Source organism: Miniopterus schreibersii, assembly GCF_964146895.1.
Source record: "Miniopterus schreibersii genome assembly, chromosome: 17".
Classification (NCBI taxonomy): Eukaryota; Metazoa; Chordata; class Mammalia; order Chiroptera; family Miniopteridae; genus Miniopterus; species Miniopterus schreibersii.
In genome coordinates this window covers 43,873,826-43,900,075 of record NC_138117.1, presented here as the reverse complement: position 1 = coordinate 43,900,075, position 26,250 = coordinate 43,873,826, and the positions used below count along the sequence as shown (strand labels likewise).

The 26,250-nt window shown below is 58.3% G+C and overlaps 1 protein-coding gene across 5 annotated transcripts in view; it reads left to right on the top strand.

Moving 5' to 3' along the window:
* Nucleotides 1-26,250, top strand: part of PLEC (plectin) — a 51,307-nt gene that overhangs the window by 498 nt on the left and 24,559 nt on the right. Inside the window, exon 1 of one of the 5 annotated variants that reach the window (XM_081116482.1) lies at nt 13,703-13,814. The exons of 1 other annotated variant lie outside the window; for it this stretch is intronic. In XM_081116482.1, coding sequence (XP_080972608.1) covers nt 13,769-13,814 — 46 coding nt within the window. In that variant the 5' untranslated portion in view covers nt 13,703-13,768. Of the gene's footprint in view, nt 1-13,702; nt 13,815-16,560; nt 17,280-22,567; nt 22,762-24,279; nt 24,367-26,250 lie in introns of those variants that run through there. 3 more of the 5 variants (XM_081116477.1, XM_081116480.1, XM_081116479.1) reach the window with 3 other exon arrangements.

Here is a 26,250-nt window from a genome sequence, read left to right as displayed (position 1 = left end):
TCCTCTGTCCCCTGGGTGGCAGCTGTGGGCTGAGGAGTCTGGGCAGCTCCCTTTTCCTCGCTAGAGGAAACCACTCTGCGCCTTTTGGCAGACCCCTTGTCCTGCTCCATGCTCCTGGGCCTCTCTGGACCTGCCCAGACTCTCACTGCAGTCAGCTGCCTGCAGCCCAGGGCCTGGGTTCCTGGGCTCCAAGCAGGTGTGCACACAGCCTGGCTCCCTGCCAGGCCTGCTGAGTCTGAGGGGCTTGGGAGTGAGCTGCTGGAGAGCGTGGAGGTAGGTAGGGGCTCTTGGGATAGCTGACCAGAACAGGTTCCAGCTCCACATGGCTGGTTTTGCTGGCTCTGCCCCCAAGGGCAGCTCAGGGAGAGCGGTCCCTGCTGGGGCTTTGCCTGGAGCCTGGTGGAACCACTCTCCATCCACTGACCTGGCCAAGGCAGGGGGACGTTCCGCTGGGCCCAGGGCTCATCTCTGCCCCAGGGTCCTTTGCAGATAGCTTTCGTTGGGTCCTGAGTGGGGTGGATGTCTTGTGCGTTTCTCCTTGCCAGCACTGTGGCCAACTGTTTGCTTCTGTGACCAGTTCACCTGGGACAGGTAGAGACACTCCTGTGACAGTGGGCTCTAACTCTGACCACTTCACCCACAGGGAGGGAGGGTACATCTGGACAGGTGCAGGGCAGGGAAGCAGCCACCCACCTGGGCTACAGCTCTCCTGACAAACCTTAGGGGCAGAGCTGTTTATGAATTGGCCACTCTGTTTAAAGTGAAGACACCTAACAGCATACACAGTGTTTTGTTCCAGAATCCTTGGTCTGGTCAGGTCACAGGATTGCATGTGGTTCCAGAGCCTGGCCTGGCCTGAGCACCTCCCAGATGGGTCCTTGGGGTTTGCTGTCTCAGTGCTCTTCCTCCTCAGCCCAGCTTCCCTGGTCACCAGGGTTGATATTGGACACACTGGCCAGGCTGCCTTGGCCCTTGTTCACCTCCTGGGCTTGGTGGGTTACTCTTGCCTATTCCTCCTGCCGTGGGTGCTGGGGCAGCTGCCTGCAGTGAACTCGCCAGTCATGGTGCTGCTCCCTGTGTGGCCCTGGCCTGAGGGTAGCTGAGAGTTGCCAAGCAGGAGAGCAGGTGCTGGGGGCTCCCCATGCAGCCAGGAGTAGGGAGAACTTCTGGGGGCATACCAGGCACCCCTGAGGCTCCTCAGCTCCTGGCTTGAGCCAAGGGAATGGGTGAGGGGCTGGGCTGGTGCCTGTGGTCATGCCAGGGCCACAGCTAAGCCCCAGGAGTGGCCTAGAGGAGGCTAGAGGTGGCTAGGCTATGGGCCACATGGATAACTACTGTGAGTCCCTTGGACCTACTAGAGGCCTGAGACCCTGGAGGTGCAGGGCTGCCCCAGGGAGGGAGGAAGGGAAGGCACAGCCCCTGATGTCAGCCAGCTAGTGACTGCTCAGGGATGGGGGTGTGGAGGGGCCCCTTTCCTGCGCTGGCTCTGCCCTCAGGGTCCTCTGCCCAACCCTGTACACCCAGTCTTGGTCCTTCACTGGGTCCATGAAGGGCCCTGGCTTCTGCCTCCTGGTCTCGTAACACTAGTAACAGTCACCCCCATTCCCACCCTCCCCTGCTCTTACTCGCCAGACACAACTTTGGGTCTTCCCCTCCAAAGTCCAGCCTCTTAGCCTCTCACCTCAGTGACCTCCCCACCCCTAAGACCCCACTACACTTTAGGCCCTGCCCTGGACACACTGTCTTCCCTGTCCCCCCTCCCCCGGAAATCCCCGGAGTCTTCCAGTGGTCACTGTTCCTCTGAGAACATTCTTGGTCCCCTGGCAGCCAGAGCCCCTTGCCCCTCCTCACCCTCCTTGCCTTTTCTCCAGGGCAAATTCCTGTGCAGCGGAGGCCAGTAGGGCATGTGGCTGGCCAGCCCAGCTGCAAGGGGTGTCCTGGCTCCCAAGTCCCCAGAGCCTGGCCTGCTATACCAGGGCAGCCTGAAGAGGCCTGGGGTCAGGTGTGCAAGGACAGAGAAGGGTTTGAGGTGAGCAGGTGGATGTCAGAAGGGTGCCTGGTGAAAAAGGAGTTTTCCCAGCCCCTCAAGTGGTGCTGTGTGGACAGGGCCAGACGCCTGTCCATGGGGTCAGGGTGTGAGGTGCAGGACAGGCAGTGGAGGGTGGGGCCAGCCAGGAGGGCCTGGGCAGCCAGGAAGAGACTTCAGAGTTGTCCCCTCAAGGCTGGGAGCAGGATGACAACAGTCAGTGTGGATCAGATTTGAGGGTAGGGCTGCAGAAGGTGAGGCTGGAGAGAGGCCGGGAGGAGGTCATGAGTGTTAGCATGTCTGTAGGGTGTGTGTGACTTTCTTTAAAACTCAACTGGAGGAGCTCCCCCACCTCCCTGGCAGGCCCCAGGCCATTGTGCCAGGCACCCTCCTCATATGTCCCACCCTCTCCTGTCCTGGACTCTGAGCTTGGTTATCTGTGTCCCTGGCACCAACTCTAGGCCAGCGTTTGCAGGGTGTTTGCATAGGTGAGTGGGTGGTGGCAAGGGCTATCATCTTTGATGGCCAGAGCTCAGCTGGCAGGAGCAGAGGCTGGCAGGTATAATTGGGGCTCTTTGGAGAGGACTTTTGGTCTGTGTTTACTGTCAAAAGTAAACTGCTCAAAAAACAAAAAACAAGCACTGTGGAAGTATATAAAGAAAAATGGTTTAGGTCACAACTCTGGCCCCCAGTCTCACAGGCTGGGGTGACCACAGTGTGCGTGCGTGCGTGCGTGCATGCGTGTGTGTGTGTGTGTGTGTGTGTGTGTGTGTATGAGAGAGAGAGAGAGAGGGAATTCAGTGGTTTTTAGCATATTAATAGACTTGTGAAATCTTCACCACAATAAATTCCAGAACGTTTACATCACCTGACCCTCAGCAAACCCTGATCTAGTTTAGTCCCTATGGATTTGCTGAGATTGGACATTTCAGATACATATATATCTCACTTTACTGTGCTTTACAGATAGTGTGTTTTTTACAAATTGAGTTGTAGCAACTCAGCGCCCAGCAACTCTGTCAGCGTCATTTTTCCAGCAAGTCAGATGATGGTTAGCGTTTTTCAGCAATAAAGACATTAAGGTGTGTAGTTTGTTTTTTAGACGTAATGCTATCGTACAGTTAATAGACTTGATGGACATCTGGCTGTTTGAACAGTGCTGCTGTTAGCATTGTGTGTGGGTTTCTCTATGGATGTATGTCTTCATCTCTCTTGGGTAGACACCAAGGAGTGGAATTGCTGGGTCATATAGTCATTCTATCTTTAACTGCTTGGAGAACTACCAGGCTGTTTTCCAAGCCCTGTGCCATCCTGCATCCCATGAGCCCCATTACCTGCCTTTCTGACTGTGGACATCCAGTCCGGTGGGTGTGAAGTGGGGCCTGGTGCTGGTTTTCGTTTTGCTTCCTGATGCCTCAGGTGTCAAGCACCTTCTTGTGCTTATTGGCCATTGTGTGTCTTCTTTTGAGAAATCTTTATCCAGATCCTTTGTCCATTTTTAAATTGGGTTTTTATCTTTTTGTGGTTGGGTTGTAAGTGTTCTTTATGTATTCTTGATACAAGTCTTTTATCAGATAGGTGATTTGCAAAAATGTTTCTCTGATTCTGTAGGTTGTCACTTCACTTTCTTGATTGTATCCTTTGAAGCAAAGAAGTTTTTAATTATGGTAGGCCCAATTTATCTATTTTTTTCTTGGTTACTAGTGCTTTTGGTTTTATTGCCTATTCCAAAGTCATGAAGATTTACTCTTATGTTTTCTTGCAAGAGTTTTATAGTTTTAGCTCCTATGTTTAGGTCTTTGGTCCATTTTGAATTAATAATTGCATATGGTACCAGGTGGGGGTCCAACTTCAGCCTTTTCCATAGTGAAGCTTGAGGGCGGCTGGGAGCAGGGGCCAGAATCTGGGTGCTGTGGGAAGAGGCTCAAGGAGGCCAGGGAGGGATGGTGCAGGTGGGGGGGCCAGGTTCCTAGACCTACCACGGCCTGAGGCCAAGGGCAGTTCCAGAGGCAGGCCCGTAGTGCACAGGGAGGTACAGGGCTGGGTGCCTGGTGGGGCCAGTGGGTGATGGCGGACAGCGTGGAGGGGAGTAAGAAAGTGTTCTCAGGTAAAGGGAGGAAGGTGCCCACTTGGAAGACTTGGGCCACTAGCCTGAAGGGCCTGCTCACCCTCACCTTCCTCTCCTCTGGGGGAGCTTGGGTTGTGGTTTAGCTGCAGAAGGGTCATCCCGGCTGGTTGGTCAGCTCTTGGCAAGGACCTTTCCTGATGCCCCAAGGCAAGAGGGACCTGGGGCCAGGAAGAGGACAGGGCACCTGCTGCCCACTCTGGTTCCTAAGTGGGAGCAGATCCAGGGCCAGTGCTACAGGGAAGGACGGACCAAGAGGGGTACCTGGTATGGCTGGTCTGGAGTCCGTGAGGCCTCGGGCGGGCTGGTGGGGCAGCACTGGTGCCTGGGACAGTGGAGTAGGGGGATGGCTGGGTGCTGGAAGTTCTTCACCACAGGGTGCAGGGGGCAGGGCAGCTGGTGGAAAGCCAGAAAGTGTACCCAGTAGGTATCTCTGAGCATGTGGCTTTTATGATATTTATTCTGTTCTTTTTATTTTTCAAATGTGTGTATGTTGAACTTTTGAAATGTACTTTTTTCCCTTTTCTCAATAAATGAATGGCTACATGGGAAGCTCATAAAACAGGCACAGGATTAAGTATCAAGAGATACAGTGAGCTTCACTGTTGCTGTTACCACAGGAACTCAGGTTGTTTACAGAGTACAGCTAGCCCCAAAGAACATCCCTGTACTACGTGCCTGGGGTGCCTGTAACAAATTGCCAGAGTCTGGATAGCCTAAAACAGCTGGAAATGATTCTCACAGTTGTGGGGGCCAGAAGTCCAAAATCAAGGTGTCAGCAGGGCTGCGCCCTCTCAGAGGCTCTAGGGCAGATCATTCCTGCCTCCAGCCTGGTGGCTACCTGCATTCCTTGGGTGGCAGCATCTATCCAATCTCTGCCTCTGTGGCCACATGGCTTCTCCTCTGTCTTCTTAACTGTCTCTTGTAAGGACACGTGTTACTGGATTTAACACCCCCAAGTCATCCAGAATCTCAAGATTCTTAGCTTAATTACAACCACAAAGACACTTTTTCCGAGTAAGGACACATTCAGCTGTTTAGAGGTGGACATATATTTGGGGGGGCACCCTTTAACCCACTGCAATCTGCTCTCTGGTTCTTTAAAATTCATGTCTGTCATGTGCAAAATACACTCATCCCATGCCAACACCCCGTAAAGTCTCCACCCATTACAGCATCAACTCTAAATCCAAAATCTCAACTGAATCTCACCAGCTCAAAAGCCCCAAGTCTTATCTAAATTGTCTAAATCAGGTATAAGTGAAGCGTGTGTATGGTTCACCCTGGGGAAAATTCCTCTCCAACTGTGGACCTGTGAAACTAGACAATGCGTTGTCTCCTGTGGCTTCCTGCCCCGGCTCCACTCTGCACCTGTAGCTCCGCCCTCTGGGCCAGAGGCTCCGCCCCAGGAGTCACTTTTGCTTTCTCTTGCAGGGTAGCTCCATCACCCCATTTCCTGCCTGTAGGATCCCAGAATTCCACAGCCTTCCCACATTTTGCCTGTCTGTCCTCTTCAGGCCAAGCCTGCAGTGTTCCTGCTGACACAACACCTTCATAAACCTCCTAGGTCTCCCATGTATGTCGCAGGATCCACGCCATAGAGAGGAGTATTCTCACAGGTCTTTCCTGGACGACCCCTCTCTATACCTGGCTGCTGCTGAGATGGTTGAGGGGGCCTGTGAGTCAGACATGTAACCTGTTTAGCTGAAGGTTGTCCAGTCACACCCTTGGCTTTCTCTGCAGAGTGTGCTTTCCTAACACTGAGTATCCACAGCAGGGTCTTCTGCAATCTGAATAGGCTGTGACTCCAAGATCACTGTGCTAGTTCCTTTTTTGGCTCAACAGTCCCTTCCACAGTGTATGTCTTTCCTTCTGCACTTCACTGTGGGTAGCCAGGAGACACCTATCACATCCCCTGGAAACCTACAGGTTCATCGTATACAAGTTCTACTTTCCACCCAGTTCATCCAAGTTTTCTGCCCCATCTGATAGGGGTCACCTTTCCTCCTGTGTCCAGTAGTAGGTTCCCCTAAGTAGTAGGATTTCCTTTTAAGTCCTCACCTAAAGGAACAACTTAAATCCGTCTTCTACCAACAGTCTGTTCAAGGTGATCAAGGCTCTTTATGTTCCCTAAAATTCTCCAGCCTCTGTCCAGTACTCAACTTCAAAGCCTGTTCCACACTTTTAGGTATTTGTTATAGTAGCACCCCACTCCCAGAAACAGACTACAACAATCTACCATGCACAGGTGGTCGAAAACAACAGAAATTTATTTTCTCACTGTTCTGGAGGCCAGAATCCAAAATGAAGGCACTGGCAGGGCTGTACTTTTTCTGAAGGATTTAGAACTTTCCGGGCCTCTCCCAGCTTCTGGGAGATATTGGCATTCCTTGGCTTGTGGCCACAGCACTCTGATCTCTGCCCCCATCTTCACATGGCTTTCTGCGTGTCTCTCCTCTTCTGCCTCTTATGAGGACACTTGTCATTAGAATTAGGGCCCACCAAATAATCCAGGATGATCTCACCTTGAGATCCTTAATTACATTTGCAAAGACTCTATTTCCAAATATGGTCACTGTCACAGGTACCACGGATTTAGACATGAACTTATCTTTTGGGGGCCACCATTCAATGCCCTCCCCAAGTCACCCTGCAGTGGTTGGATGATGTTTTATAAAACTTCCACATCTTTTTGTTTTGTGTTTGTTGTTTTTTAAAAATGTGCACAGTGCACCAGCTGGGTATGGCTCAGCGGTTGAGCATCGACCTAGAATCTAGAAGATCGTGGTTCCATTCCCAGTCAAGGCACATGCCTGGGTTGTGGGGTCAATACCCAGTTGGGGGTGTGCAAGAGGCAGCTGACCAATGATGACTCTCTCATCATTGATGTCTCTCTCTCTCCCTTCCTCTCTCTGAAATCGATGAAGATATATTTATTTAAAAAAAAAAAGTGTGCCCGGTCGGGCATGGCTCAGTGGTTGAGCGTTGACCTAGGATCCAGGCAATGGGGGTTCGATTCCCAGTCAGGGCACATGCCCGGGTTGCGGGCTCCATCCCCGGGTGAGGGCGGGCATGAGGTAGCTGATCAATGACTCTCTCATCGTTGATGTTTCTATTTCTCTCTCCCTCTCCTTTCCTCTCTCTGAAATCAATAAAGACATATTTAAAAAAAAAAAAGTGCACTGTGTGCCCTGGCCAGGCAGCTCAGTTGGTTGGAGCATGGTCGCTTGCACCAAAAGGTTGGGGGTGGAATCGCAGTTGGGGTGCATACCTAGGTTGCGGGTTTCATCCCTGGTCAGGGTGAGTGCAGAAGGCAACCGATGGATGTTTCTCTCTCTGCCTTCCTCCCTTCCTCTTACTAAAATCAATAAACATACCCTTGGGTGGGGATTAAAAAAATGAGCAGTCGCCCTGGCCAGTTTGCTCTGCGCCTAGAGTGTCAGCCAGCAACGGAGGGCCCTGGGCTTGGCTCTGCCAAGGGCACATACCTCGGTGGCAGGCTCGACCCCGGCCCGGGTCAGGGTGCGTGCGGGAGGCAGCCAGTCATGTGTTTCTCTCACATTGGTGTGTTTTCTCTCTCTCTCCCCCTTCCACTCTCTGTGAAAAATCAATGGAAAAAATATCCTTGGATGGGGATTAAAAAAAAGTGCAGTGTTTTGTTGTGTACAGTGGTGCCTCGGTTTTGAATGGGATCCGTTCCGGAATACCGAGCTCTGAAACGTTCGAAAACCGAGGGGTCCACAGCTGACAGCTGGGCCTCGGGATCGTGCCCTCAGCGGAAGCCGTGTGCATGTGCGACTTCCGAGGCGTGTTCCAAACCCGAGCATTTCCTTCGGGGTTTACTGCGGTGGTAAACCAAAATGTTTGTCAACGGAGACGTTTGAAAACCGGGGTACCATTGTAATTTAATTTATTTGTAATTTTTAAATTAAGTATGATGAAATATTTTAGACACATGTAACTTCTTTTCACTTACTGTTACAATGTGAACATCTTTCTGTGACATTAATTTACAATATAATATTCCTTTACATGGTAACCCTATCATACTCAAACTAATCCTCCGTCACAGAATATTAAGGTTATTTCTATTTTGTTTTATTTTCTGGTATTACAAACTGCTGCAGTGAACAGTTTTGTAGCTGGATTGCTGTGTGTGTCTACAATTGTTGTTTCAAATAGGATTTTTGGGTCAAAGGGCATACACAATATAAGCTTTATCTATACCAGGATACCATTTTCCACCTCTCATATTGGGAGAAGTCCCCAAACCTGGATTTCTGGATGGGATTGGTGAAGCTATGGGGAACAGGCCAGTGAGAGTGTCTATCAGATCTGAAAGCACCTGCTCAGGCGATAGGTGTCACTGGAGGAAGGGGCTACATGCTGTACACACAGACTTGGGAGACCTCTGGCGTGTGGAGTGTCTCAGACGCCACATTTTGTGTTAAAGGGGGAAAAACAAGAATCATTTTCATGTTTGTTCAGTGTTCATAAAGAAATTCCAGAGGATAATGGGAATCGGGTAACAGTGAGCCCCCACGGCATGTGGGTGGGGAGGGGACTGTCAGGAGGGGACTTCACCATAGTCAGCGTTGGAGTTAGGCGAATGTTCTCACACAATATTTAACATATGTCTCTCAGATGTTTGCTGGGTGTCTCAGCTGCTTCTCTCCACGATGCCTGAGAGGGCTCAGTCCCTACACCTGCCCCCTCCCTGCCTTAGAGTCTCACAGACAACAGCCTTGCCACTTTGATATAAAACACTGAGTGAGCAGATGAGGTGGTGGACAGAGCCCAGAGCTGTTGCATGTGGGGCTGACAGGCCAGCGGATCAGAATTGTGGTTTTAGCAAAGGCATCCTTACCTTGGGGAGTGCTGGTTGTTCATGGGGCTGGGCATAGGTCCATGCCTTCTGTTGTGATGCTGGCTTTCTGCACTTAGGTTCCTACTGGTTTTTATGCATCATATTCTACAGCACTTTGTAACTTGCATTGCTAATTAACGGTGTCCCTCCCCACCCCCTTACTCTATTTGATAGCCCATAAGACATTCCTTGGGCCTTTCAAAAGTGGGCTCTTTTTGTTGGCTCTGATAGGAGGTCAGTGTGGTTTGTTTAGGGGCTGAGAGGAGCACTGTCTGTGTCCTGGTGGCCTGATGGCAGCCACACTAGCGCTGCCTGCTTCTTCCCTCCACCCCAGCACTCCTGGATCCACCCCACAGAAAGAGCCAAGGCCAGGAGCCTACAGCAGAGTGGCTGGGAGGGTCCCTAACCCCTGCTGCACTGAGGGCCCTGCAGCCCTGTGGCTGAAGAGCACTGGCTTGCTCCCCACCAGCACCACCTGACCTTGCTGTGTCACATGCCTGGGTGGCCCTGGGAGGCCCCTGGAGGTGTCGTGGTTTGAGAGGACATCTGTTAGCAGTGCGCCATCTTCCCTAGTGTACTGGCCACTTTTTACAACCAGAAGTGCTGATGTGTGTGTGTCAGATGAGTTGTCAGCATTTTTGAGATCAGCATACAGGTTTTCTCCTTTATTGGTGAAGTAAAGCTACATCAGAGCCTTCTTGGGAAGCACGTCACCCTGAAACTGCAAGAATTTATTCCTTCCTTTCCCGTGGCAATGCCTGTGAGTCCAGGCCTGGGGTACAGGGATGAGACAGCTGCCCCTGCGGCCCAAACAAGTGTTTCTGGGTTAGAGATGCTGTCCTTGCTGGGAGGGAACTACAGAGAAGTCGACCTGACAGGAAACCTCTATAGGCTGCCCAGAGATGGGGTCCGCTGCTGCAGAGAGCGAGGCGGCATGGTGTGGCGGGGCAGCCGGTCTGCAGAAGGACCTGGCCTGTTTGTGGAGGCCCGCTGGCGTCTGTGTGCAGGATGCCTGGAGGCACAGGGGTGAGGGTGATGATGTCACCTACTGGGACACACTCCCAGGGGCCAGTGCTGTCCTGGAGTTGATAAATGTGGTGGCCAGGCCCAGGGTGGTGGTGGAGATGGGGGAAGAGGAAAGGCTTGAGAGATATGGGGGAGCAGAATGATGGGACCTCCCAACGGATGGGACATGGAAGTGGGACCCAGGACCCCCCCAAGAACTCAGGCAGATACCTGGTAAAGGTGCTATTCTAGAACTGGGCTGCACAGAGGGAGCTGGATGGTAACCTTTGTGCCTCTTGGGCCTTCACCAGGACCCCCAGGAGCCCTGGCAGGCACCCTACCTGGCATGTGGTGGCCTGGGCTTGCTTGGTGACCACAGGCTTTCGGGAGCCACCCAGGGTGGCTGGTGTGGTCCAATTCATGCTGTCATCACCCTCCCGGTGGAAGAAGGGTCTCCTCTGCCCCTGCCCAGCAGCTTCCCTAGAGGCTGAGGCCAACACCGAGCTGCGGCTATGGGATGTCACATGTCACCCCTCACAGGATCATTTGAATCATCTGTCCACCAACCACTAGTGGACCCCAGCAGGGCTAGCTGCCACAGGGGTAGGGGATAGACTTGAAGCAGTGGGGAGCATGAAGCTGGGAGCAGGCAGGTCCTTGGGAGCAGCAGGACCATCCAAATGGCAGGTGGGGGGGTGTGTGGAGACGGCAAGACCAAGCCTGTCAGGGTCTCCCAGGACTTGTGAGGAGGGGGTGCTTTGTCCTAGACAGAGAGCCTGGGAAGGAGGAGGGCCTGTGGTATTGGGGCTTGGCCCAGTTCCAGGGACCCCGAGGGTGTGAACTGCCTCCTGGAATTTGCAGAAAGCTTCCAGAGGGTTTGAGGTGTGAGTCCAAGGGGTGAGCTCCTGGCTCAAGTGACCTGATAGGGCCCTAGCTGGGCATGGGAAAGCCATGCTGGGTCAGACCACCTGCCTTCTTGAGGGCCCTGAAATGAAATCTAGGCAGAGAGGCCAGTAAAATCTGAGGACTGTAGGGAGGGCCGTAGCCTTGTGGATAACCAGCAGAACTGGATAACCTGCTGCCTTTTCTCCCCACTGCTCACATCTCTGGCCGACAGGCCCTTGCCCACCTCCCTGGCCTGGTGAAATCCCTCCTGCAGCTCTGTCTCCAGCCCCCTCCTCCCCACTCCAGCTGTCCCCACATTCTTCCATGTTGGCTGGACTCCTTTTCTCTTGCCTTCGGGCCTTTGCCCATGTGGTTCCTCTTCCTTTGCTGGCTAGCTGCAGCCTGTCTTCCCGTCCCTGCTTGGCTGCCCCTTCCTTCGGGAAGCCTACTCTGAGAAGGAACCCAGGAACGGGCTCCACACATCCTGTGGAGCCTTTCCAGGGGCTGTGTGGCTGTGCCCCTCTTCTGAGGCCACAGCAGGTTGGTCAGGGGTCTCCAGGCCAAGCGGTCTTCTCACTGGACCTTCCAGCTGCCACTGCTTCTCTGAGAGCCTCTTGGTTGCAGGTGGCTTCAGGTAACAGTAGTGGCTGCTCACAAGTGGGCAGCCTGACTTGAGGGGCATTTAAGAGCCTGAGACATTCCTTCTCTGAATGGTTGTCCTCATGGTTTTGAAAAGTTAGGAAAAGCTGCCTAACTGTGCCCAATCCTCACATGTTACCCCATCTCCTGCTTCCTGCCTTCACCTTTCATTAGCTTGAAAGTGTGCTCTTACAGAATTCAACTGTATACAGTTTAAAATAGAACAAGCACTGATTTTTAAATATTTTTAAAATCCTCACCAGAGGGTATTTTTTCCATTGCTTTTCAAAAGAGAGTGAAAGGGAGAGAGAGAGAGATCGATGTGAGAGAGACATCGATTGGTTGCCTCCCGCATGTGCCCTGACCACATGCGCCCTGACCGGGACCAGGGATTGAGCCTGCAACTGGCTAGGGCTGGATGTATTTATTTAAGTATCTATTAGTTTTATTTGAGGTTTAATAAGGAAACTATTCAGTGACAGGCTGAAGTTAGGATTATCCAGAAGTAGCTGGTAAAAAAGTAATAGGGACTTAGGGATAAGAAATCACAAAATCCTGTTTTAATTTCTTACTTTACTGTTTACCCCAAGTTTGGCAACTGTTCTTTCCTGAGCTCTGCCCTTATCCTGGCCTGGCTATGTCTGGGGCGAGCTACTCAGCTGCCAGGGTAAGAGCCAGCATGGGGCTGCACCTGCTTCTTTGCCCATCAACCTGCACCTGTGGGTGCTGCTAACTTCACCCCCCATGCCATCATCATATCTTCCACCCCAGCCCTGACCTGACACATAGCAGGACTGCCTGCAGTTCTGGTGGGTACTTGAAGGAGGCAGCCTGGCTGGGCAGGGTGTGGGCCCCGAGAGGCGGGGAGGGGCTTTGGGGTGAGGATAGAGGAAGGATTGGGAGGTGGGCGTGGAAGGAGACTGAGGCAGACTGGCCACATCTCGTGGAGGCTCTGTCCTCCACAGCCCAGCATGGAGGAGAGGACCAAGGTAGAAGGGCAGCTGCTGATGACGAAGGGATGAAGACCCAAGGTGTGGGCAAGGCAGCCTGATGCCCAGTGAGTAAGGGAGAGCAGACCTCACCCTGCCAGTGCAGACATTGTCCCCAGCAGGCAGGCAGTGACACGCAGCCCACTCCTGTGGCTCAAGAGGCTGACCCCATCAGTGATAGGGGTGGGAGGGGACCCTGCAAAGGGATGTGCTAGGTCTTCGACCAGTGGTGGCAGTGGAGATGGTGACAGGTGGACAGACTGGAAGGCAGAGCTATCAGACCTGTGGGTCTGGCTGTCGGGTCGACTCCAGGGGATTGTTCTTTTTTTTAAAAAATATATCTTTTATTGATTTCAGAGAGAGGAAAGGAGAGGGAGAGAGAGATAGAAACATCAATGATGAGAGAGTCATTGATGGAGCCCGCAACCAGGGCATGTTCCCTGACCGGGAATCGAACCCGGATCTCCTGGATCCCAGGTCCACGCTCAACTGCTGAGCTACCCCCGGCCGGGCTCCAGGGGATTTTCCTGAGGCTGGTAGGTGGTGTGGCAGCCACAGAGCATCCCAACATGTGAAGTGCTGAGTGGGAGAGGTAGAGGCTGGGGTGCAGGTTGGAGACCAGATGGACATGACATCTTAGGAGTCAGAGTATGGAGGGCATCTTCGGTCATAAGGCAGGGTAAGGTGGCACAGGAGCATGTAGGTGGGGGAGGGTGCCAGTGGAGGGCAGGGGCAGAATCGCTTGGGGCATGGGAGGTGGGGACATGAATCGTGGTGATGACGGGCTAGTCTAGGGTCCTGGGGCATGGCCGCAGGCAGGCCTGCAGCCCTGCCCTGGTGGGATCCACCTTCCCTCCTCGCCCAGGGTGCTGGGTGGCCCAGACCAATGGGTATCTTCTGCAGGGAGTGACTAGCGGTGGCGTCGAGGCCAGGGCAGCCACGTGCAGGAGCGCCCAGAGGGCCCTCTGAGGGCCTGTGGCGTGTGCCAGGGTTGCGCGTGTGGGCCTAGCGATTCTGCTGGAGTTGGTAGGGCCGGGCCCAGGGAGCTGGGGGGCTGGAAGGGTGGGGGCAATGCACGGCTGGGAGCATGCGCCCGCCCGCCCCGCCGGCTTCGATCCGCTGAGGCCCCGCCCCGGTCGGCAAGCCCCGCCCCGCGCCTCCCGACTCCGCCCCCGGCTGCGGCTCTGGCCTGGGCGGTGCGGTGCGGGGCTGGACTCCGCGCCGCCGGAGACATGGACCCCTCGCGAGCCATCCAGCACGAGATCAGCTCCCTCAAAGGTGCGGGCCGGGGACGGGGCCACGCTGGGCCGGGCAGTGCCCTCTGGCTGGGCGCAGCCCCCCGGCGGCAGTCAGGTCTGCCGTCCCGGGAAAGCGGGGACGCGGAGCTGCAGCCTCGGAGACCTGCCCCCGGCCCGCCGCGGCACCGCGGGGCGTGCGGTCGCCCGGACTGGCGGGCAGCGCAGCCCGCAGCCTCGCAGCCGGGGGCGGGGCGGGGCGGGGCGGGGCGAGGTGGGAGCGGCTGGGCGCCGCGCGGCCCCTTCCCCCCTCCGGCTCGGCGGAGCACCGGGTCCCGCCGGCCACCCGCCGCCGGTGTCCGACGGGGGCGTGGGCGGGCTGGGCCTGGGGATCACGGCCCGGGCGAGCCCACACTGCGGCTCTTTGTTCAGGGGTGGGGAGCCTGGGGCTGCCCGAGGGCCGGGGCTGTTGCTCTGGAAACCTGGAGGGTCCTGGGGGGGGGCCGCCCTGCCCGCGCGCCCCGGCCCGGCCTGTGCTGAATCAGCTCCTGCGGCTGCCGGTCCGCAGGGTGGGGGCGGGGCAGAGGGGCATTCTTCCAGCCCAACCACCGGGGTGGGGGGGGATGGGGTGGTGCCCCTACCCTGGCCCTGAGGGGCGTGGCAGGCCCAGAACTTCTTGCTCCGGGCTGCTCAGAGCTCCTCCCCTCCCCTCCCCACTCCTGGGCTAGAGGGAGGGAGGAGGGACGGAGATTCCCCGCCGTGCTCCGCCCCCTTCGTTCCGAGCCCCCAGCTTCTGCCTCCTCCGGCTGGAGATGGCACAGGTGTGGCAGCGCTAAGTGGGCTGGCGACATACCCCTGCAGGTCTGTGTAGTGAGAGGAGACCCTAGGTCCACGTGTTTGCGGGGCCTTGGAGGTGGCTTGGAATCATTTTGGGAAGGGGGGCATGAGTTGGTTTGGTGGGGTGCTTAGGAATTCGGGGGGTTAGGTCGGGGAATCATACCAGGAAGATAGCAGGGATGTGTGGGGCGGCTGTGGAGGAGAGGAGGTCACGGGGCTGCGGGATGGGCAGGGGGGACCACCGGAGGTCTGTGTGGGAGGGACAGGCCAGGAGAGTGGGCTTTCTTTGGGTACAGGGCTGGGCCACTGGCCTGACACACAGCTGGGGTAGGCTCCAGAAGCCAAAGCCCTAGTGGCAGGAGGGTCTGCAGGCGCTGCCCACTCCTGACCATGCGTGCTTCTTCCTTGAGCCCCAGCCCCACCCTCCGGGAGCTGGTCCTCATGAGGCTGGCACCCTTCCTGCCTGGCTGGTTGCTGAGTGGGCAAGGTGGGGGGCGAGAGCGGCCGCGGGGAGCTGGCAGGCAGGGCTGTGGGAACACTTGGATGTGCCTTCAGAGTTTCCACCGCCGCCTCTGCCACGACTCTTCTCTCCTGTGTGTGTGTGTGTGTGTGTGTGTGTGTGTGGGTGTGTGTGTGTGTGTGTTCGCACGCGCAGTGTTTGCTGCAGGCTCTGTGGTGCCATAGCAACGGCTGCATAAGCCTGCCCCACGTGCTGCCTCTTGGCTGCTGCAGCCGCTGGCGCCTCCCACCTCAGCACCCCCACCCCGCCCTATTTATAATCAGTTCCCGGGTTGCAGAGCTTGGTGGGAATGGGTGTGTCCGCTTGCGGGATGGGGGAGGGTGCAGATCCGGGTGTGGGTCTGTGTGGGTGGAAGCAGCGCAGCCCTGGCGAGTGGAGTACTGGATTGGATGTGGGTGGCACAGGATATCCATGGTTGAGATCAGGCATGGGGTCTGGAGGTGACTGATGGGGGTCACCAGGGCCTCACGTGGAGTCTGCCACCCCTTCCCCCACCCCGTGGTTGGTCCCCCTTTCACTTGGACCCCTGACCCTCTCTGCTAGTGTGTACTCCTCTGGCCAGCATCTCTCCAGTTAGCTCACAGGCAGGCACTCAGGGTGGGGTGTCTGCATGGTGCCAGGGGCCCCGGGCTTGGGGTGGCAGGGACTTGGTGACTTTGATTTCCTGTGGCTGCTGAAAGTTTCTGGCCTCCCAACAGCTCGCCTGGGGGCGGGGAATGGATAGAGGCCCCACTCAGAGCCCCCCACCCTGCTCCCAGGGGACTCCATGTTCCTGGGTTGCCTTTGATCTGGCCTGGGAAGTTTTAAATAGGGCAGCCATTGTCCCAGACCTGGCATTGGAGGTGGGACTGCTTGATGGACAGCAGCCAATGGCACCCACAGCCCTCTTGTCCATGTGCTGTAGCAGCTGCCCCTGCAGTTCCCCTCAGTCCTCTGCTCCCAGAACGCCAGTCCTCCCCTCAGACCTCGAGTCCCCCCAGTCCTAGTCCTCCCTCAGGCCTCAGGTACCCCAGGCCCAGATGGCCCCAGAACCCCTCTTTAGATCCTTGTGAGCCCATGAAACCCTGAGACCACAACCTTGTGGTCTGAGGTCCCTCCTGCCCTCTGCTCCCCACTTCCCTCTGCCCACCTTTGAAATTCTCGGTCCATCGCTACTCCTGTCCCCCTCCCCCTAGTCTGAGGAACCTTGAGGGAAGTGTTTAGAAACTAATGTAATTTCTGATGTTGGAGCTGGGTGGACTGGGAGGGGAGGGAAGAGGGGCTGCCGTGGTGGTGGCTGCTACTTCGAGGTATTCCCCACTCTTCCAGGGGCCCTGTGGCTGTGGGTGGGAGGGGCCCACTATGCTGCTGAGTCAGAGGGGGCCGGCCTGGGCGGCCTGGAGGGAGGGGAGGCGGGAGGCTCGCACAGGCGGTGGGCAGGCCAAGTGCCGGCAGGAATCAGGAATCGCAGGAGCCAGGCGCCAGAGCCTCAAGTCCGCAGCTCAGGCCCCTGAACTCAGCACAGAGGCCTGCCTGCCTGCTTGCCACAGGCCCCTGTTGCTCCCATTGCTGAAGAGCTTTGTTGGCCTCCTCCTGGTGCCCTACCCGTGCCCTGGACTTACCACTCGGCAGCCATGGTGGCAGGCATGCTCATGCCCCTGGAGCAGCTGAGGGCCATTTACGAGGTGCTCTTCCGGGAGGGGGTGATGGTGGCCAAGAAGGACCCGCGGCCCCGCAGCCTGCACCCCCACGTGCCCAGCGTCACCAACCTGCAGGTCATGCGTGCCATGGCCTCCCTGCGGGCACGAGGCCTGGTGCGGGAGACCTTCACCTGGCGCCACTTTTACTGGTACCTCACCAACGAGGGCGTGGCCCACCTGCGCCAGTACCTGCACCTGCCTCCGGAAATCGTGCCTGCCTCTCTGCAGCGTGTGCGCCGTCCTGTTGCCATGGTGATGCCAGGGCGCCACACCCACCACATGCAGGCCATGCAGGGTACCTTGGGCTGCCGGCCCAAGCGGGGACACCTGCCAGCTGAGGACCCTGTCCATGAGGAGCGGAGGGTCTACCGCCGAAAGGAGCCTGGGGAGGGGGCCCCTGAGCCCCCTGTTGTGCCTGCCACCACTTCTGGGACCCTGGCGAGGCCTGGCCCGGAGCCTGCCCCAGCCACAGGTCAGCTGCATCCTGGCCCCAGTCATGGGGAATGGGAGGGGGTGCTGTGGCCTAGGCCTGGTGAGTGGGCTGGGGGTGGGAGTAGCACATGAGGGGGCCTTGCTCACACCAGCAGGTGGTGTGCTCTCTGCCTGAAGGTGTTGGGTGCCCTGGTATTGGACTATGTGGCTCCTCCTCCTGGCTTGAAGACCTGGGGTGGTTAGGCCAAGGAGGAGCACATGGACCCCTGCCAGCCCATCCCCAGGCACACCCTGGGGATAGGAGTGGTGCTTGTGGCCCTGGACTGGCAGGACCAGCTGTTAGCACAGCATTGCCCCTCTCCCTAATGCTTCCCTTACCCAGTGTCCTGTCTGCCCCTAGGCCCTCTCTGTACCAGGAGGAGGAGTTCAAAGGAGGTGCTGGGATGGATGAGGTGTAGTTGCTGTCCAGCAGTGTGGCTGGGCAACCTACCTGACCTTTCTGAACCTTGCTTCTGTCCAGTGTGGGTGACCTCTGCCCACGTGGTTTTGTGGCTCAGATGTAGTATTGTGACTGGGTCCTCAGCTGGCTTGCGGTTGGCGATGGCCTAGGGGGCAGCCCTGGGTCGGGGAGACGAGCAGACCCCAGGTAGGAGCACACTGGCAGGCCAGAGGCCAGGGCATGGCGGGCGCTGGACCCAGCCCAAGGTCTAGGCAGATCTTTTTTGGTGGGAGCTGGATCTCAGAGGATGGGACAGGTCCTGTTGTCCCAGGGGTTGCCAGCAACCCCTCACTGTGGCCCTTCTCTGTAACATACTTCTGTCCCGAAGCACCTGTGCTGACAGGACCCAGGTGGGTAGATGACATGTGTCCTATGCAGCTTTTGGCTCGCCCATGCACTCAGTGGCCTTGGTGCTGACTTGGGGTGGCCCAGGGCCCCCAGTATAAGGCATACTCAGCCCTGGCTTCCCTCTTTGTGTCTTGACACCTGGGGAGGAACTTGATATTTGAGGGGCTGGGAAGGGGGCATGGAATGTGGCTGGCCCAGTTGCAGGAATTTGCCAGGTGAATGGGGGTCATGGAATCCAGGTACTGGCCCATGGTGCTGAGCAAGAGCCCCATTACTGGCCTTGTCTGGATTGGACCCACTAAGGCTGTGCCATGGAGGCCCCTCTGGGCGGATTGGTGGGATTGTGAGGTACAGGGGCCGCCTCTGGATCTCCCATGGCCTCTCCAGCTCCTGTCAATGGGGCAACAGTGTTTCCTATAAGGAGATGAAGGCGCTGGGCGGCCTTCCCCCTCACCGCACCCCTGTGCCCTCAGTGGTTTGCAGACCAGCCCTCTCCCTCTTCTCGGGTCCTGGTGTGGTGATCTCAGGCCCTTCCTTCCTTTTTTCTCCTTCCTTCCAGGTTGGACTGCTGGGCTGCCTGGCAGGCATTTGGCAGCAGGGCCAGGAGGGGGACTGGGTGTGGCCACAGTGGGCAGGGAGAGGGCACCCCCAGCCCCGATGGAGGTGACTCAGCCTTCCCTTCTTTGCTGTAGCCGCAGCCGAGCCGCCAGTGGTGGCAGCTCAGAGTTTCCAACAGGAAATGAGCTCCAGCCCCGGGCTGAGTCAGGGCCCCGGGTGTGGGCTCCCTCCTTCCCCTGCGTCCCTTAGGGCCGGCCCGGGTCCGGAGGGCCACTCTGCGTGGTGTGGTGCTTCCTCGTCAGTCATTTGCAGGGGTCGTGATGGGTCCACACTTGGGCTGAGGCAGTTTTGGTGACTCTTGGAACCTCTACTTCTCAGAACTTTAAGGATGGCCAAGTAATGAGCCCCAGTATCCCTTCCCCACCGCATCGCCCCTCTCAAGTTGGCAGAAGGGTGAGGTCAGGAGCCTGTGGAGCCAACTGCACTGTTCCCCAGAATGACCTCCGTCAAATGGACTGCCCGGGGGGCCATGGACAGTGCAGGGCAGTCACACATGCTCCCAGCCTGTGCCCTGGTGGTTTGCTCCTCAGTGTGGGAAGGTGTCTGCCAACTCTGTCACCCACATACCAGCCAGACCCAGACTGAGCCCCTGGCCCAGGGAACCCCCACCATCTGGGGATGAACCGGATGACGGGGGAGCTTTAGGAGCAGTCAGGGAGGGCCCCTCTGAGGAGGTGCCCTGAGCTGAGTCCTCACCCATGAGGAGGAACCTGCTTGGCCAAGAGCAGCGTAGCACAGGGAAGGACAGAGGGAGGCCTGGTGGCAGCCAGGCAAGGATGTGGGATGGCCCTCAGTGGATGTGGCCATGGCTCCGAGTTTGGGTTTGCTTTGTGTGGGGAATAGGTTTTTATGTATGAATTTCATTTACATTGCAAAGCAACACTTTTGCCTGGCTCCAAAATCTATATGAACCCATTCGTTTATAGAGAAATGGTGCCATCTGAGCAGTGGGCACGTGTGCGTGTTACCTGCTGTGCACCTCACCTTCCCACAGCCTCATCCTTAGGGGACTCGTGTCAGCACACAGAGCTGCCTTGCTCTTTTGTGTGCCTGAGTAGGGCCTGGTGTGGCTGCCAGACATTAGGGTCTAGTCCTAGCTGTGCCTCTGGGTCATGTGTGTACTGCAGGAAACCTGTAGATACAGGGGTTATGGCAGAACTAGGGTTGCCTTTTACCTGGTCCTGCAGTGGCTGGGTGGGAAGGGCAATGAGTGGAGGAGGACCACAGAGGCAGGGACACGGGTGTCACATTTGCCCAGCTGGTCTTCGGAGATGTGTGGAGGAAGGATCGGCTTTGGGAGCTGAGGGAATGAGGGTGCTGAAGAAGTCCAGGGTAGGGGGCTGTGGAGAGGAGGGGAGGGGGTGGGCTGGGCCGTGCAGGACAGCACACTGGTGGTCTCTGGGAGCTATGCCTGAGGGCTCAGAGGGCTCGGAATGGGCAGGTTGGCCCACTGCACCACCCAGGCTGGTCTGACTCCGTCAGCGGGCTTCAGCTGTGCTCCCCTCTGACTAAGGGGTGGCTGTGAGGAGGAGCCAGGGCTCCCAGAGCTGGGTGGGGAGCCCTTCCTCTGCCTTCCACCCCTTCTTTCCTTCCTGCCTCCCTTCCTTTCCTCTCTGCGGGCTCCCAGAGGCCTGGCCTGTGCTCAGCTGCCATGGACAGGTACAGCATGGAGGAGCTGATTCAGCTGGGCCAAGGTAGGGTAGGGCCTGGCAGGGCCGCAGGCATGCAGGGTAAGGGGGACCCAGGTCTCCAACTGGGCTGGGCTCTCCCAGACAGCTTGTGGCTGGGGCCCTGAGGGGCTGGAACTCGAGGGTGCAGGATGAGTGCAGCCTCTGCTCAGAACTGCCCAAGGAGGGTCTGGTGTGGAATAGAGGTGTCTGGCCCTATCGCAGGTCTCTGTGGGGTGGTAGAGGGCTTCCCACTGCCCTTGAGCTGGTGCCAGCCCCCTAACCCCCCCCCCACGGCTTCCTCTGAGGTTCCCCAGTCAACAGAGCTGGCCGCTGCAGGCCAGTTCCCTTCAGAATGAGTTTCTGAAGCATTGGGTGGGTCTCCCTGCATGGACCAGGCTGCTCCTAGCCCAGTGGTCACAGGACCAGTGTGGTCTGCTGTGTGTTGCTGCAGGCTGGCCAGGCACGCCAGAGGGGACTCCTGGGCTCAACTCACAGCCTGTGTGCCATAGGCCAGCTCCTCACCCTTTCTGTCCTTGGCTTCTCATCCGTCTGATGCTGTAATAGAACAGGGCTCACTTCATAGGGTTCTGTGAGGGTTAAATAGGATTGCGCTTGACAAGGAGGTGGCCTCTCTTGACAAGGAGTGCCACAGAGGCCATATAAACCTGTGTCTTGTCCTCAACTCTCTCTGTCTGCTGGGGCCTGGGGGGAGAGGGCCAGGATTGTGACCCCCATATCCTGTTTTGCGGGCACACTGAGGTCCAGGTCAGTCCAGGATGTGGCGTGGGCCTGCCTGCTGACGAGGACCTCCGGCCCCAGGCCTTCCACAGACCAAAGCAGCTGGGGTTCCTGGGGTGGGATCAGGGAGTGGCGGACACCAGGAGTGGCCTGGGGCAGGGAGGCACAGCCCCTTGATGGGGGAACTCTTCACATCCGCCTGCAGGGTACTGCCGACGATGGGCTGCCCTGGCCTCTGGCTGGCAGCATGGCCTTAGGGAGGCTGTCTGTCGCTTGGGGGCAGGTGCTGTGACTTGTGCAGGGGTGCCCTTGCCTGTGTGGCCTTTTCCAAGTGCACTCCCACTATTGCTCAGGTTGGGTTGTGTGTGCTCGCTCAATAGGGCCAGTGCTAGGCCAGGAGCCTTCTTACTAGAACTGCTATGGGAGCCTGGGGGTGATGCTGGTGGGCACCACCCAGTTGGATTGGACTGTGACGGCTGTGGGCCCCAGTGCCCTCGCTCTGCACACGTCATGTTCTAAGTCTGGACAGATGACAGGCCTTGCTTGTCCTCAGATATTTATATCTCTCGGGCCCCCTGCCCACCCTTCCCCTCCCCCATGGACACAGACGCTGCTGCTGACAGCGCACGCCTGTGCCCTCCTCCCTCCCGACACCACCACTGCCCGCTCTCTGCAGCCTCTGAGGGGGCCTGTGACCCTCCCACACCCCACACCCACTCCTGTCTGCCCCAAGGGCTCCTGCTGCTGTCCCCAATGAAGGTCGTGCCAGGTAGGTGAGAGCCTAGCTGGGGCGGGGGGCCAGTGCCAGGGCTCTGTCCTGTTTCCCTGCACACAGTCTGCCATCTCAGGCCATCCCCCGCCCCCATCCTTCCAGCCCTGTTTGCTGTCCCACGTGGGGGGCCTTGGGACTCTGTGGGGCACTTGTCTTTGAGTGTCGTTGGGTCATCTGTAAGCCTGGGGCCAGTGAGGGCTGGGGCACTGGCATGCATCCCCTTTGGTGCCTGGCAGCTGTCACCAGAGGGCACCCTTGGAGGCAAAATGGAGTACTTGGGCACCTGGGTCACCCTCCTGGTGGGGGTGGGGGTGGGGACCCATGCTGAGGCCACCTAGGCTGTGCTGGGGGTGCTTCATCTTGGCCGAGAGTCACCCATGCATCGCTGCAGGCCCCTCCTCCCAGCGGGTGTGGCTGTGGGTAGGCAGGGGTTAAGGCTCCTGCTAACCTTGAGCGTGATAGCTGTGCGCAGGGACAGCTGAGCTGGGCTGGGCACAGCCTCGGGTGGGGAACGCTGCCCAGTGACTGGGAGGGAGGAGGGGAGGGGAGGGGAGGAGGAGACGGTGGGAGCACACTTGGTGCAGGGACAGGACTAGTCTCAGCCAGGCAGACAGTGCTGTAGGGCGTTGCTGCAGGCAGGGCGGTCCCTGGTCCCTGCACCCCCTGGCCCGCCCTCACGCAGGGAACGGAGGGGGCTGCTGGCCTCTCGCAGCCTTCGGAAGGGCAGCTCTGCTGCTCTGCCTACAGCCTTGAGGCCCCAGAGCCATGGAGCCCTCAGGCAGCCTGTTTCCCTCCCTGGTGGTGGTGGGTCATGTCATCACCCTGGCCGCCGTGTGGCAGTGGCGTAGGGGGCGCCGGCGGGCACACGATGAGCAAGGTAAAGGTAAGCCGCTGGCTGCTACTGGCTATCCCTGGGCCGCTGTCACCGGCCACCGCCCTAGCCAAAGGGGGCCGGAGGCGGGGCGGGGGCCATGGGCCACCTCCCTTTCACCCCTGCATTTCCTTGTTCCCTCCCCTTCCTGTCCCTGAGCTAAGCAGCAGCACGTGGTAGTCAGAAAGCAGTCAGTAGCTTGCCTCCCACCCTGCACAGGAGACCCTGCCCGCCTCCCTGGGTGAGACACGTGGAGAGAGACGAGCTGGGCTCTTGAATGGGGGGGGGGGAGACATGGGCAATGCAGGAGCACCCCCTCGGAGGGAGGCCCCTCCCAGCTTCTAGGGACACAGTGAGCACAGGTAACTGTCAACACAGAAACCAAGGTGCAGGCTTCCTGGGACAGGTTTTGGGAAAGGTTCCTGCCCAGGACTGAGGTCCCGCCCACTGTGAGAAGTTGAGCTGCAGAGTTGAGGCAGGTGCCTGACACCTCTGCCAGTGCCCAGGACGGACTCGGGGCGGGCAGCCAGGCTGCACTCTGCCCTCCCCCCGCTCAAAGTCACCCACTCTGGGCTGCAGCCGTTGGCAACCATGCCCAGCACAGCACTACTCAACATAGGAAGGGGCAGGGCGGGGCCTGCCTCCACTCTAGCAAATGGAGGGGGGGTGCACAGGGCTGTGGGGATTGGGCTTCCGGCCAGGGGACTGCCCCAATAGGGGTTTGGAAGTTGTGCTCAAGATTGCGCCCAGCACACCCTGGGGTGCAGGGGCTCATCCTCCGTGGGGGTGACCAGGATGCCCCCTGGGAGGCCTGCTCTGCCACACCCTGGATGTCAGACCCACTGGGCCTGAGGTCTGAGTCAGGTCTGGGTTTCTAGGCGTGGTTTGGGGGGCTGGGGAGTGGCTGGTGACTCAGCTGTGGTCAGTAAAATTCGTAGGCCAGGGTTTCTCCCCCTTGGAATTGGCCCTCTCTCCCTCCCTCAGCCCACTCTTGTCCCCTGTCCCCGAGTGGGGAAAGGGCTCCTCTTCGGCCACTATGGCTGCTCCCTGTCTCCACTGCCCCGTAGTGCCCTGGGCTTTGGTGTCTTTGTCCTGTTCTGGGCTGTTCTCAGCCACCTACTCCCTCCCCCCACTCCCCAGCCTCTCTGCGCATCCTGCTGGGAGCCTCCTCCAGGGGTTTCCCGTCTCCTGGGCGTTCCCCTGGGCAGCCCCTGAGTTCCCAGGCCCTTCGTCCGCGTGGGCTGCCTTCCCTGCCCCCCAGGCCCCAGGGTTAGCAGGGTCCTCCTTCCAAGTGGGGGCGCGGCTTCCGGTCCTGCGCTGGGCGGGGCACCCCACCAGGGGCAGGTTCCTCGGGCCTGGCCGCCTGCCCGCTGCGGCGGCGGGGGAGGGTGTGGAGCTGCGCCCGGCCGCGGCGGCCTGGGGAGCAGAGGCGCTGCGCGGGGCCTGCGCGGCGGCCACTCCAGGGGCCCGGGCGCATGGCTGCGGCGGGCGCGCGGGGCGCGGGCGGCGCCCTCGCCGCGCAGGAGGTCCTGTTGGAACGGTTGTGCTGGCTGGACGGGGGTTGCGAGCGCGTCCGCAGGGGCTACCTCTACCGGCAACTGTGCTGCGTAGGTGGGTGCAGCTATGAGGGTTGGTGGCCAAGGAGGGGGCACCAGTCCCCCCGAGAACGGCTGCCCGGCGTGGGGAAGGGGTGGTGCCCATCTCAGGTGCAGCCCCGCCCCTACGCTCTGTTCCGGAAACACCTGGGAGGAAGGCGGGGTGACGTCCCCTGGGCCCCGTTGGTTCCTTCTCAGGAGTGGGGGTAGGTGGGCGGGGACAGGCTGCGGGGCTCTGGCCTTGGATTCTGGACCCTGGGCAGTTGGCAGTCTGGGGCAGTTGGCAAACTGGACGAGGGAGGAGGGAAGGAGGCGCAGAGGGCGGGGCTCTGGGCCTGCTTGGCTTTCAGGCTCTCCGCTTGTCTACGGGCTTCCTCTCCCAGACACATCTTCACTAGCTGTGAGACCTCTAGCTTTAGTTCCCACATCTGTAAAAGGGGTGATGATGCTCTGCAGAGGGCCTTGGGCAGCTCTGGGGGATACTGGGCTGGTGCCAGAGAGTCAGCTGCCCTTGGATAGTTCAGGGGTCAGGCACATGTGTGGGAGCCAGTGCTGGGCAATGTGTCCTGGGGGTTGGTTGAACTTGCAGCCAGTGGCCTAAGGGGGGGGGCACACAGGGGCTGGGCCAGACTGGGAAGGGATGTCTGTAGCTTTGGGCTTCTGAACAGGATGGACTGGGGAGGGAGCAGCTACAGTCAGGGGCAGGGCAGTGGGCAGGGCTAGGAGGGAGGGCCTGTGGAGGAAGGGAGAGGATGAGTTCTGAGACCCCAGGGCTCAGAGGAGGGGGACCTCCAGGGGGATGGCTGTACCACTCGCCCCCCCCCCCCCCACACCTGTGGAGGCCCTTCAGTGGCAGAGAGAAGGCTGGGGAAGAGGTTGGGGTGGGGCTCAACACCAGTCTTGGATGTCAGGCCCTGACTCCTCTGGGTTCCAGCTTCTGAAGTTCCTGATCTCCCTCTTGACCCATTCCCAGGGGCCTCTGGTATCTGTTCCCTAACCAAAATGACCCCCTATCTCTGCAGACAGGGTTCTGCCTTCCTGTTACTGCTGGACTAACCCAGATCATGCAGGTGCTAAGTACAAGTTCCTGAACTCTAGACTGCTGCTAGGTCAAGGGGTCCTCTAAAGAGGCTCCAAACCTGGGGAGAGGGCAGGTGGGTGTGTTGGGGGCTGTGAGTTCTGGGTGTGTCCTGTACTGGGAGCAGTGACCAGTGGCGTCAGATTTGGGATTTTCTTTGGCCTCTCTCAGGAGGGTGAAGAGCTGATGTTGGTGGGGTTGTGGGGGCGACTGAGTGGCCAAGCATCTCCAGGTGAGGGTGTGGAGGAAGTGTACCTGCATGTGTTGTGGTGCAAAGGGGCCTCCCCACCTTTAAGGAACCCACTAAGACATGGAGGAGAGGTGGGTGCATAGCCAGCTCCTCCAGTCTTGGGCCCCACCCCACAGGGTTTGTGCGCCCTCCTGTGGCCACAGAGGGGCAGCAGGGATGGGGTGGGGTGAGCTGTTCCCGGAATTGGGCCCTGAGTGCTGGGGGGGAGGGGGGGGTGGCCCACAGCTGGGTCACATAAAGCCAGATGCTCTAACTGGAAAATTCTTGTGGTCTGGGCCCTGCATTCTTTCCTTTGGTGGTCTGCTAGTGCCCAGTGCTGGCTGTAGGCAGCTCCTTGGGCCCTTGCACCCTTTGCCCTGTCTTCCACCTTTACAATCCTTAATAGCTGCTATCTGTGAGCCTTGCCTATTGCAAACAGCCCCACCCATCCTGCGCCCACTGCCCCAGAGCAGCTTCCTTTCTAGTGAGTCACCATGCAGTGGGCGGGGGTGGGGGTGTGGGCCCCCTCCCCAGCCCTGACTCACTGGCGGGGCCCCACCTGAGTGCTCCCCGCTGCCCCCAGCCCCCTCCCC